This window comes from Syngnathus acus, chromosome 2 (assembly GCF_901709675.1).
Source record: "Syngnathus acus chromosome 2, fSynAcu1.2, whole genome shotgun sequence".
NCBI classification, from domain to species: domain Eukaryota; kingdom Metazoa; phylum Chordata; class Actinopteri; order Syngnathiformes; family Syngnathidae; genus Syngnathus; species Syngnathus acus.
In genome coordinates this window covers 19,690,888-19,703,803 of record NC_051088.1, presented here as the reverse complement: position 1 = coordinate 19,703,803, position 12,916 = coordinate 19,690,888, and the positions used below count along the sequence as shown (strand labels likewise).

Below are 12,916 nucleotides of genomic sequence, written 5' to 3'. Positions count from 1 at the left end.
TTGCCTATACTTGCCATAGGATTGTGGCAACGACCTTTATATACGTATAAATGAAATTCCTCCACTCCATTCAACATAGCTCCCTGGCACCAAGATGCGACAAGTGGGTGCCAAAATAATTCATTGATTTAGCCCAAGTACAACAGAAATGGCAATATGAGATTCTTTAAGTCAATAATGTATAATTGCTTTTTAAAAAAATTGATTTGAGAATGCTAAACCATGAATATGCAGTGATTCACTGTAAATTAAAGTTACTACCATTTCTCTTAGATTGATCTGTTAATACTTTTGCTATCTTGGTGTTTTGCTACAACTGATGATTTAAAAACTGTATCAGATTCATTTATAAGTACTTGGAAATAACAGCTGAAAAATTCTCTTGTCTCATATTCATCTCAAGGTGTCAAACGGTTAAATATTTTTAGTCTGCAGAAAAAAAAAAAGGAATTTGCCTCACTGTTCCAATACTTCCGGAGTGATGTGTGTGTTCTGTCACTCCGTTGCCTATATTGTCACACCACAGGTTCTTTTCGGTAGTCAGTAGACAAGGTATCACCTTTGTTGCCATGGCATCACTGAGAGACAAGTTCCAAAGAGTGAATGAACCTGTGGAAATAAGATTAGTGGATTTAATTTGATGGCCAGAAGCAACATTGTGCCAAACACCCCTCGCATGCACTTAGATTTGAGGAAGAGTTCTTCATTTACCTTAAATGTAATGAGCGAGGGGAGAAAATCTAAGACGATCACTCGACCAGTCGGTAGCTCAAAATAGAAGGGAGCAACTCGTCTCTATGGAAACGCTGGGTGAAAACAGCACCATGAAAGGCATGTAGAGAGGGAGATGAGAATGAAAAAGGCTGAGGAAAGAAGAGAAAAGATGAGAATGAAAAGCCAGAGACGGTGATTTGGCCCACATGTGCATGTATGACTATGCGCAACACTGCCATTTTCCCACCTTTCTGTTTGCACCATTCACTGACAGAATTTATTTTACTTAAGGTCCCACGGAGCCCTTTTTAGCAATCTTTCTAATAACGGCATGTTTTGACGCAGGATTCATTCAAACATTTTCATGAAAACACTTCAAAGCTTTCCTTCCATGCCAGCAATATCGATGTGATGACAGGATTATTGTAAATTTGTACTAAAGTGAAAACTTTAAAAGTGCACAAATGTATTTAACTTGAGAAACCTTGCAAATAATCTCCTCAGGGCTGACAGCAGCAGCACAATGACGTTTGTGTGTTCTCATGTCTTTGAATGCCTTAACGGTTGTATGATTTGGAAACTTGTCCAAATATTGGGGATTGGGGGTTAATATCCTTCAAAAGTGTAATTAATTGTACAACTACTGTGATCACAACCTGAAGTCACAAAGTTTTGGTGTTAGCATCCCTCACCCATGCATTGACCTTTTCAGGCATCACCACGGTGCTGACCATGACCACATTGAGCACTGTGGCCCGCAATTCCCTCCCTCGAGTCTCCTATGTGACGGCAATGGACCTGTTTGTCACTGTCTGCTTCCTGTTCGTCTTTGCTGCCATGATCGAGTACGCCATGCTCAACTACTGCTCTGGTCCCCGCAGACCTCCAGCAAAAATGCAAAAACTGGTAAGCCACTTACGTCTTCATTCCGGTCAAACGCCACGGTTCGTCTTTAGGTTCATAATGTATTCAAAACAACAAATCCGCTTTGGAAATATAGTGTCAGCCATTTAATGAAGACCAACGATGCTCCAAGGAGTTCTGACTTCACTAGTGGAGCCTGCGCTGAGGAATTGGACCCATCTGTCTGATCAAAAGGGGTCAAGTGCTTTATTATGTATTCATGTTCATTTGATCAAACATTCCAGATGTGACTGTGATTCATTTAGTCACAAAAAACACATTGGTGTGAAACATCGCCACTCAGAAACTCTATTGAGTGCTGACTGAGGCTGTCTCTTTGTACGTATATAAAGTGCACCATGCTAGCGAGCTCACCATGTCAAAGGTGCATGTCGTTATGAGCAAAAGTGTGCCACTTGAGAACCTTTCTTGCCGTCACCCAAAGAGCGCTAGAAGCTCAATGCGTGGGAGTTCTCAAGGCTGCTGCACCTGTCACCATTGATTCAGTGGCAGCAGCACACGTCTACTTGTCAAGCTGCTGTTGCCATTTGGTCGGGGGTGTCGAAGCTCACGGCTAATAACGACTTTTGTTTTTCGACTGAGCAAGTAACACAAAGTTGAGTTTGAGCAACATATTTGAGAAACCTGTAGCTCTCTGCTGTACTGCCTCTGTGTGTGCGTTTTGGTTGTTGCGTTACGGGGCGGGGCCTTTTCATCACTCCATGTGAAAGAATGTGTTTGCTGTTATTATTATTGCTGCAAAGCTCATGTCAGGGCTCCTTTAATTGTTTCTGTGACTTCCAAATAATCGAGACAGGAATTAATTAGTGTACAAGGAGAAATGTAACCATGTGGAGCACCAACGAGAGAGTCAGTAACAAGTACCTGTTGACAGCGGTCAGAAATTAAATTTCTGGCAATATGTCTAAGACCTCCATATAGCCCTATTTCAATGAGTCGCAGCAACAGCAGCAGAGTGTGAATCTGCATGCTGTTGAAAGCAGATGTAAAATCAATAAAACAGCCCTGAAGATGCTTAGTCAAGGTGTTGAACAGAGTGACAGTAGCATCATCAGTTCCCCTCTGACTTTTATAGGGAAACTAGAGATGATCTAAGCAGTTAGTAACAGATGCTGTAATTCGTCTACTGATGACTCTCACAAAGCATTTCCCCAGAATGGATGTAATTGCAGTGGGTCGCCAATCTTTTACTTCAGTTGCTCCAGGCTTTTTTGGAAGTAGAAGTGAATAATTGACTTTTTCCAGATACCTGGAATTCTTAAAGTACTGAAATAGCTTTGAGACAATACCTTTGAGTTCATGAACATTTTCTTTCAATACTCTCCCTCTCAGGTCATCGGGCCAAGGTGAAGAGTCGAGCTTAATGTTTCTAAGGTTCATCGAGTCTGATAGGAACATACTCAGGAATGGACCTGCACACATCATCACGCTCACAATATCTACTAAAAAAGACATTTAACTCAATGGCAAGGAATGGAGAAGGGGGGTGCGCTTTGTCTTGGATTCCCTGCCCATCGTCACATTTAAACCTTTACAAGCTTTCTTGGCATTTCCTGAAAAATATTGAGACTAAACTTTATCCTTTAATCAATTTTTTTGCTCTCCTCTGATTTGATCATAATTCACATCTTTTTTTTCCCCTAACAAACTCAGCATTGACATTTTTAAAAACACAATTTTCCTCACGGATGCATTACTTCATCTCACTCAACATCCATAAATTGTTATTAGGGAATATTGTAACTGTTTTTGTTTATGTGATTTTACTTTCATTCAACAATAAATAGGATGTTAGGGTGTCAATTATTTCATGAGGGGTGTCACATGATTTCAGAAACAGCCAGTCAATAGTTTGCAACTCGCATCGTGGTTCCTCCCTTCGGTCTTCGGTCCAGGTCACTCTGTCCTTGGTCACTGTCTCTTCCCATCTCAGCATGGCCCTGTCGCATGGAAGTAGGTGGATGACATTATTGTCAGATTTCCCCAGAGCTGGCTTGCAGGTGGATTTATAGGTCTCTGGTATGTTGCCATCACACTTCTCTGGGGTGCGTGCCAGGCGGGTAGGACAGTCCATATATTGGTCTAGTGTAGGCAGGTGATCGGACACATTAATTATTGGTTTGTGACTGTCCATGCAAAAATAATGAAACTGCTGGGAGTATAGTCTGGACAGAAAATAATGTGGAGGCAGTCATGTCATTGCAAATCCATAAAGCACATGCAGGATCCTGTCAGGTTACGGTGGAGCTTCCAATATTGAACAAAGTCTAATCATTTATTGAATTGAGCTATTTATTTCTTCTGTCTTCATTTCAAGCGTCTGTTGGCTGATCAGCTTCCTTTCGATTGAGCAAATTCTAGCTTTGCTATGCGTTGCCAATGCAAATATTATTTGCCCATCACATTGAGAAATCCAAGTGCCGGCGTTGAGTCTTCCTCCCCATCCCCACCACACGCACACACACACACACACACACGCACACACGCACGCACACACAAAACACACACACAGATGAAATTGGTTTCCTTTTCTTTAAACCAATCAGATTTTAAATTCCACACTCTGCTCTTTCATATTCGAATCCTCAGAGAGACAAACATTTTTCCATCCTCTGATTGGTTCAGCTATGTTTATCCCTCTGATTGGGTGGGCTTAAAACTTGCACCTGAGACTGACTTTCAGGAGGACGATGTCAGACATGATTAAAAATTCATTTTTAAGGCACAACATTTCAAGGGAAAAACTGCACATAATGAAGCTTGGGTAGCCAACATTGTTGGTAGCTGCCTTGTTGAAGCTGGAAATTATATTTTTATATTTTTGACTGGACCGGTTAGCTTACACAGACAGACAGGCAGGACCAAAGAAAGAAGGTCTGCTGCATCTGTATAAGCATCTATGTTGAGTGCAATGTATTATATTTAAAGTTTTGATATTGATCAATGTTGCTTGTGAAATGCTGTATTATAGTGTAGCAGTGTGAAGATATATTGTATGCTAAAGTTTATTGTGTTGCTTGCTTTAGTGAAAATGGTATTAATGCTCCAATACGTTAAATATCTCTTGTGAAAATAAATTACCGGTCAGATTAATATTGAACCCAGTGCCCAATTGTTGCTTGGCAGGGATAATATACGTACCTCCTTCCGTGGAACTTTTTCTCAGTGCTGATTGCAGGTTGATTAGTAGATTAATAGAGATGTAGAGATGACGAGTGGGTACTGTGTAATGTAATGAGTGGAGCCGGCCACCTGTTACTCGATAAGGTTAACTGAATAAACAATTTTTTTGAATCTCACACACAGTTACATAGTAGTGTTTTTGTATGTTTGTATTTGAGAGGTGTGTTTGGTGACGTTACTATGTTGGAATACTGCCTTGCTCTGCTTTTATGTGTCACAGTACCTGCTGGCATTCATATTCGCCCCAATGAACTGTACGGCCCCAGTGCCGCCAGCACGATCATGGCACTCCCAACATCATATTTGATTGAAAAGCAACAAACACTTGTCTGTATTGCTTACTTGGCAGCCATCACACACACACACGAGACACCATCAGAACCAAATGAGTTTACCTGGCTCTCATCAGACCGCAGGACATTTCAGTAATCCATGTCCTTATCTGCTTGTCTTCAGCTTTGCTTACAGGTTTTCTAGTGCATCATGTTTTGAAGAGATTTCCTTCTTGGTCCAGACCAATTTATAGCGTCTGACCCACCCCTTCGATTTTTGTACCAATGCTGGCAGTACTACATCAAATCTCGCACTCCTGCCATTTAAGAGAGGAGTCACCTTCCACGGTTCCACCATACACCAAACATATTTCAGTTTATCCTCACAGGTTAAAGCATGTAATCAGTCTATTTGAGGCTCGTATTTCGAAAAAGCACTGTATTTATTACTGGTTTACTGTATATATCAGGAGACCAGCATGAAATTGGCAGATGTGTACTGAGTCCCATGCATACAGTAGGTGTGGGTATATGCGTGCATGCGCGCTACTGCTTTCGCAATTTGCCATGTACAGTGGCAACGCAATCCTTAGATTCCTGAAAAAAATCTCCACATTTTTCTCTCCTTCTACAGACATATTCGTCCTTCAGCACGGGGCGACTCCCTCGTCGACACATGATGCCCACGGGCAATGCTCTCTTCTGGCAGGACTATGACGATGACTGCCTGGACCAGTGCCTGGATGGGAAAGACTGCAAGAGTTTTTTCTGCTGCTATGAAGAATGTAAAGAAGGCGGCTGGAAGAAAGGACGCATACACGTCAACATCAGTGAACTGGATTCCTACTCTCGGGTATTCTTCCCAACTTCTTTCTTGCTCTTCAACATTGTTTACTGGGTCAGCTACCTCTACCTCTAGTCACACTCCTGACAGAGCATTGGAGCATCTGGATTTGTCATGCTGCCTCTGGAATTGAGGATAGTTTTTTTTCAGAATCGAGGGTAAGGAGGGACATGAGCAGGAATGGACTAAGTAGACCACAGACATCTGGGTGGCAATGCAGTATTTTGACCCACCAGGTGGCAGAGCACCCATAGTGCCTTCTCTAGTAAGGGTGCACAAGGTCACCGCAGCATTGCTGTTTTTATTAGCTCATACATCACGCCGCCGCATGCCGTTTTTTTCTCTCTATGGTTCTGACTACATGAAATGGTAGGACGCTCGCCATGCATTTTGTGGTACTTTACAAATATAGTAGTGCTCAATAATAACAAAATGTTCCTAGAATTATTGGTATTTTTTCCCAAAGACACCTATCAAACAATGCAGTTTACATTAAAGGAATGCACAAAAGCTGCAAAAATACAAAGGAATCTTGAACGAAACTGGTATGTTTTGTAGTAATGCAGTGGTAGTAGTCGTAGTAGTGAGGTCCACCCATTCAGTTCCACTTGGTCAAATTGTTTGTCCCCTAATGAAAAATAAAGGGAATTTCTAATGGCCTGCCATTTGCGGGACCCTAAGATGCCTCTCGTGCCCGTCCAGCAACAACCGAGGTGCCGTAAAATACCTACATTTGTAGGCCAAGAAAGAGAGAGAAGTGCTGAAAAATGGATGAGGCTGAATTGTTGGGGATGGAGTCGTTCAAACAGTCACCACAATGTATAATGGATAACGTGTGGAGACATAGACACACATGAAAGCCAGTCTTAACTTTAATGTTGTGTTTTGGCTTTGTAGAACACACACACACCAGCTTCACTCAGTACGTGTGTGTGTGTGTGCGTGCATATGTACGTACGTGTGTGTGTGATGAGAGAAATGAGTTACTGTATGTGTCTAATGTTTCCTTTTTCATAAAAATGGAATATAAGTAGACTGCTAGTGAGTTCCAGTTTGTGAATTTACTACGTATTGATCAGGCCTCTGAACAAGTTTGTGTCCAATTCAGAGGTGTTGACTTTTTGTGCTGACTTTTGACCATAAAGCCCCCCCTACACACTGCTGGTATTTCTACTACACTTTATAAGTGTTAGGCCATCTCGATAATCTAATAAAACAAAATGACTATTTTTATCTTTATCAGCATTTACAAAGATGCTTTGAAATCTGAGTACTGAGCTTTGGTCAGCATTAGCAACCCCCTCGCACATATTAAAAACTTAGACGGCATTGCAAATATTACAATAAATGTATTCTCACTTCAACCTCTAACTTTAAGCTACAGTTATATCGCTCACATTGTTGGAGGGGGGGAGAGGCCAAGCTGATCATGGATCAGTACTCCCAGAGAAAATCTTATGTCTTTTAACTGGACAAGTATGTTTTTCTAGTGTGTGGTACATTGCTTGTATGAATAAATAATGTTTTGGTCAACTATTACTGTGAAGTGTCTTTGTGGGGAAAAAAAACATTTCACTTCATAACCAAAACTGACAGAGGCAATCTGCTCTTAGACAGCTGATAAGTTTAGTAGAAACTGAAATACTTGCAAGGATTTGGACACAGTTTAACAGGAACGGAAATACTTGGAAGGATTTGGACACTACATCGATCCATATAGTTTGCCATGCTTCTTATTGATATCATTCTCAAATAGGGTTGATCCCTCCCGTTATTTTTTTGAATGTTATACTAGTATGCCAAAAGTATGCCAAAAGTTGCTGAAAGTTAAAATGTTTTGGTGGAGTCATTTTGAAATAGATAAATAAATGCATACATCCCAATATATTTACAACCCTTCAAAATTGTAATTTCACAATGTTCCAGTGTTTAAGTTGCAGTTGACTTTTGGGCTCAGCCTGAAAGTTTTTCATGTTCTTGTGGGTACTGAGAAAGCTTGTGTGAAACGCTGATTCCAAAGTACAAAATGTGATCCTTGTCAAAACTGGAGCAAAGACTCATTTACATATTCCAAATGTGTCAGGGCTCAACCTGACTGACTGTGGCGACGAAAGTAAGCAAATGGAAATGAAGATCAGTGAGACTGCAATAGATACTATTATGGAAAGTACGAAAACGTTTGTGTCGGCAAAATGCAAGTTTTAACATTCAATTTTCACACCACAGGTATGTAAAAAAAAAAGGCAGTTCATATGAATCATTTATTTTATGACTTGGGCTCAATCCCAATACCACTCCTTATATCTTGCCTTCCTCCGTCTCGTGTATATTTTCCGGCATTGTGCTTCTTTTCACTGTTGTCCTTCCACTGATGAATGGCTGGATAGATTCTATTTGACTGCTACCTTCAAAATGATTGATTGGCTGCTTCCCCAAAAAAGGCAACCACACAGCATCACCCCATCCTTCCTGTTGATTGCCAACATTGTGACTTTGCCCATCTGGTCGGCTTTGTTTGTCAGTCGTATATATATATTACTGACATAAGGAAAGAGGAAACAAAAATAATTATATGATGTGTGCATGTGAAAAAATATCGCTCCAACTGGAAAATCGCCTCCCTTGTTAATGACATTCTGTTTTTTCTTCTTAATTACTCTGATTAAATATATATATATATATATATATAGAAGTGGCATTCTGTCAACACAGCAGGCTGTTTAGAAACTTTATAGCCTCTTTTTTGGAGACAAATGAAATATTTAGGCCTCGTACCCGATTTCTGAAGCCACTCCGGATGAATTTGTTTCTAAATGCACACTGCCTTTCTCTGTCTCTTTGTGTTTTTCTCACCGGCGTGTGCCACAAACATACGCTGGTTTTCTGCGTAGTCTCTGCACTGCAGCTAATCTGTCTGAGCCAGACACCCCGCAGACTGTATTTATATCCCAATCAGATCGCTATTCAGCTTTCTCCTCTTTCCACTGTTTCTGCTCTTGTTTCCACGGGAGTGCGACATAAATCACATTGTATCCGCATTGTAGTGCAAGCAAGCAGGTGATGAATCTCCAAAGAAGTGATTTTTCAAACAAAAAAGGCTTGTGACTACCTTCACCTGACTGCTGAACTAAATTATCTATTTAATAGCCTAAAAGACAACCAGTGTTGCAAATTTGACCTTTTTTTGATGTTTTGAACATTTTCAAGGAAAAACTGAAATATGGCACCAAGACTAAGCTGTGCACATCTTTTTGTAGTGTTCTGTGTCCTGGCCTGGGTGGATTTTTTTTTTTTTTTCCAATCAAAGAGCGATCTTATTTCATATTGCCACAAGCAAATCAATTTTTCATTTCTTTTGGATTATTTCAACAAGTTCGCCCTTTGTCTCTGGCTTTGTTGTTTCTTCTTATGGAAAATATTGTACGTGCTGCTGAAGTACACTTTCCAATTTTATTTTTATTTAGGTCTGAATCTAATTTGTGTGATTTTGGAAGATACGAGGAAGTCAGAGTACCCGAAGAAAAGCATGGGGCAGGCAAACCTTGAAAGGCTACGTAAGGCTAACCACTGAAAGACAGTGAAGGCGACTGTACTGTATGTGCTCCTAGCATGTTAGTCAGACTTTTAACCTTTAAAGCACATATGCCCTTCAGACCACTTGTTGTTCAAAGCCAAGTTGCACGCACAATCATAGGTCACATGAATTATGCATATGGAGTTAAATGGAAATTGGGACATTTGTTGTTTTAGGCATTTTTTTCCCCCTGATTGAAGTCAGTGAGGCGTAGGAGTGGTGAATTTCTCACAGCTGGAGTCTCACATCCCAGCTATGAGTTGAACATGGCTTGTCCCCCACTAAATTTCCCACTCACCAAGGGGTTCAACACTTGTACCCTATTGCACAACCTACAGAATGTTTCATTTGCCTTTTTATCAATAAGTGTCAGAAAAATATGAAGCATTCTCACAGTCTAATCTCTTAGTTGGACTAATCAGTTTTGAATTCCGCTATTGCAGGGGTGGCCAACCAGTCAGAGACTATGAGCCACATTTTTTATTGTGTTACCGCAAGGAGCCACATCATACACATGAGCACACATGAACTGCCACATACCATATTGAACTCAAGCGAAAATGTTGATATGAACGTAAAGGAGCCGCATGCGGCTCGCGAGCCGCGAGTTGGTCACCCCTGCGCTACTTTAACGTATTTGACTAACCTAAGCCGTTCAGTACATACATGCTGTACACTGGGTTTCATCACGTACGGTAAAATACATGCATTCCTATCACATTCCATTCTCATTACTGCTTCTTGCAAGGAAGCTGAAGTGGCTTGTGTTGGCTTTATGCACAACATCCCATCATGTCAAATTGGATAATGAATCTACCAGAAATGTGACTTACAAGAATTGTCTTACTATGTCATACAGTATAATTGAAGAGACTGCACATACCTCCCCTATTTGCTGGAATGTGTTGGCTATACTTAATGTGTCTCCATTTGGTAGCCCAGCATTAAAGAGGAAACGGTGGGAAGTTGACAACAGGCATTTCCATAATTGGATTTAGTTTAGGCTGGTGTCTCCGGCATGTGTTGGCGACCGTTTTTTCTATGGCACCTCCTGACACCCAAGCTTACAGCTCGGTTGTGAATGTCTGACAAATTGTTACTCAGCCATACCTGTTCTTGTGCATTGGGGGTGTAAGGCCATCAGCCACTATTGGCAATAACACGCATGTGCGTCAAGTCCACGTTATATGTCTTTGCCATGACAACTCAGTAATAAGATAAATAAAAACGAATTGCATTAAAGCTTATGAACGTGAACTCACAGACCCATCCATCAATTTTCTACCACATGTTCAGGTCACTGTTAAGATGGAGCTTACAATCTTAATTGGTTGCTTGTCAATCAAGACATTTATACAAGCAACCATTTGCATTTTCATAAATTGGTTATGAGGATTTGGGTTAAAATGGTTATGAAACGCTGAGTAAGTTAAGTCTATTTTCAAGTAGTATGTAGAATCTATACCCATGACAAATCTCAGTGATATGATGCAAACAAATGTACTGCTCTTTTTCTTTTGGGGGGGTCATATATTTTTAGAGGCGTATTTTCTTCATTAAAATAAAAGAAATTGAACCATTTCTCATCTTCCCATCATCACTAATACCAGTGGCCTTGGGCCCTTAATCTATTCATCTATTCTTATCTCCTTATTAGATCATTAGATACTGCAGCAGTAAAGCAAATTTTAAAACCTGCAGCTAGACTTTTAACCTCCATTTTATTTGCCCGTTCAAACTGCATTTGATAAATATCAAATCTATTTCAGGGCATTCTCTTTCTCCTGCTGTCACTTCAGTAAATATCCTGAGGAAATGGACTGGAGGTCCTGTCCCTGAATTTTTCTAATATTGCCGTGGCATGAATGTAGTGCACTGATTCCCATTCAGCATTTTATTGCTGACAGTTGGCAAAACAAAACTTCGATTTGTTTTGTAAAAGAGTTGGTTTGCAGAGACTGAAAAAATCAGAAAACAAAAAATCCTCTGATTAAACCCCACCTCAATAAAACAAAAAAGGAAAAAAATGGGTTCCACTGAAATTATTAGCCTAAAAGGAAAGCGAGTGTCTGGGCAGGCTGCATTCACTAGGAGAGCTAATAAACTGAAGAGCCGAACATCCATGCATACATTATCTGAACCATTTCTCCTTAGGGGGGCACGGGCACGTTGGAGCCTACTGACTTCGGGCAGTAGGCAGGGTACACCCTGAACTGGTTGTTAGCCAATCGTAGGGCACATATAGAGGAACAAACATTCTCGCCCACACTCAATCCTACGAGCAATTTGGTGTGGTTCATTGGCCTACCATGCAAACTCCACACTGGAAGGCCAGACGGAGCTGGAATCGAACCCTCAACCTCAGAGACGATGTGCTAACCAGTGCTCTACCATGCCGCCCAGCGTAAAACAAATTTTCAAAAAGATTTCCCAAAACATTGCACCAAAACTGCAGAGTGGGAACAGCTTTCATGACGGCATATGAGAATGCAGCACTTCTAATTGACACAATTCTTTTTTTTTTCCTGACTTTTTGGAGATTTGGAGGACATAGGTCGAAATGTAATGACAGCGAATATTGCACTCACTACATCATAGTAAAGCAATACAAACTCAATGACACACAATATGAATACATAAAATAAAATAGACAATAATGGCAAAAAAGAATGGATTGCACACAAAAAGAATAGAAAGAATATTGTATGGTGTCAGAATTTTAACACTCATCATTAATTCATTTTGTTTTGAAGAGCAAAGTCATTAAGCATGAGGATGGTTGCTGTTGCTTATTATAAACCAAGTGGATAATGCATATGTTTTGAAATGATGATTGCCAATAAAGCAGAAGTGCCTAATTTGTCTGACTGATGCATTCAGATGGGCACATTTGATATTAATCAATTCTATGAATTATGTATATGTAAATTAGGAAAGGCATTAGATCCAACATGGAGAGTTTTGTCTTTACGCAGTTTCCCTTTATTATTGTTTGTATTGAAAATATGTTGATATATATATGTACAGCATATTGCCATGATGTTAACTGTCAATTGTGTTGTTTTGGGGTGTTTTTCAAGAAGTATTTTGCTTTTTATCATCTAAAACACTGTTAATTGGACAATTAGCTTTCAATGAACTATGTGGTCAAACTAAGTGGAAGGTGTATAGTTTTTTGTATTTAAATTTTTTAGTTGTTATTTCTGATCAACAGTATGCCTTGCACTGGCAGAAAATAGCCCAGAAAATCACGTAATTCAAAATGGAGTATGTGATGACCGGGTCCCTCGCCTTGGCCTTGCAGCCGCGACCACTGTGGGGAGTCCGCTCCCTCGTGCTCGTCGGAACCAACGACTTTCGCCATGCTAGCCCCGTGGTGACCATCTGCACGTGCACCCGACTGGG

At 40.5% G+C, this 12,916-nt stretch overlaps 1 protein-coding gene across 2 annotated transcripts in view; it reads left to right on the top strand.

The window, feature by feature from the left end:
• The window catches only part of LOC119133027 (gamma-aminobutyric acid receptor subunit gamma-3-like), a 50,201-nt gene extending 42,681 nt beyond the window's left edge, over window positions 1-7,520 (top strand). For both annotated transcript variants that reach the window (XM_037268664.1, XM_037268656.1), the window contains exons 9-10: window positions 1,427-1,620; window positions 5,728-7,520. In XM_037268664.1, the coding sequence (XP_037124559.1) occupies window positions 1,427-1,620; window positions 5,728-6,012 (479 nt within the window). In that variant the 3' untranslated portion in view covers window positions 6,013-7,520. The remainder of the gene's footprint in view (window positions 1-1,426; window positions 1,621-5,727) is intronic.
• Window positions 7,521-12,916: the final 5,396 nt, after the last annotated feature.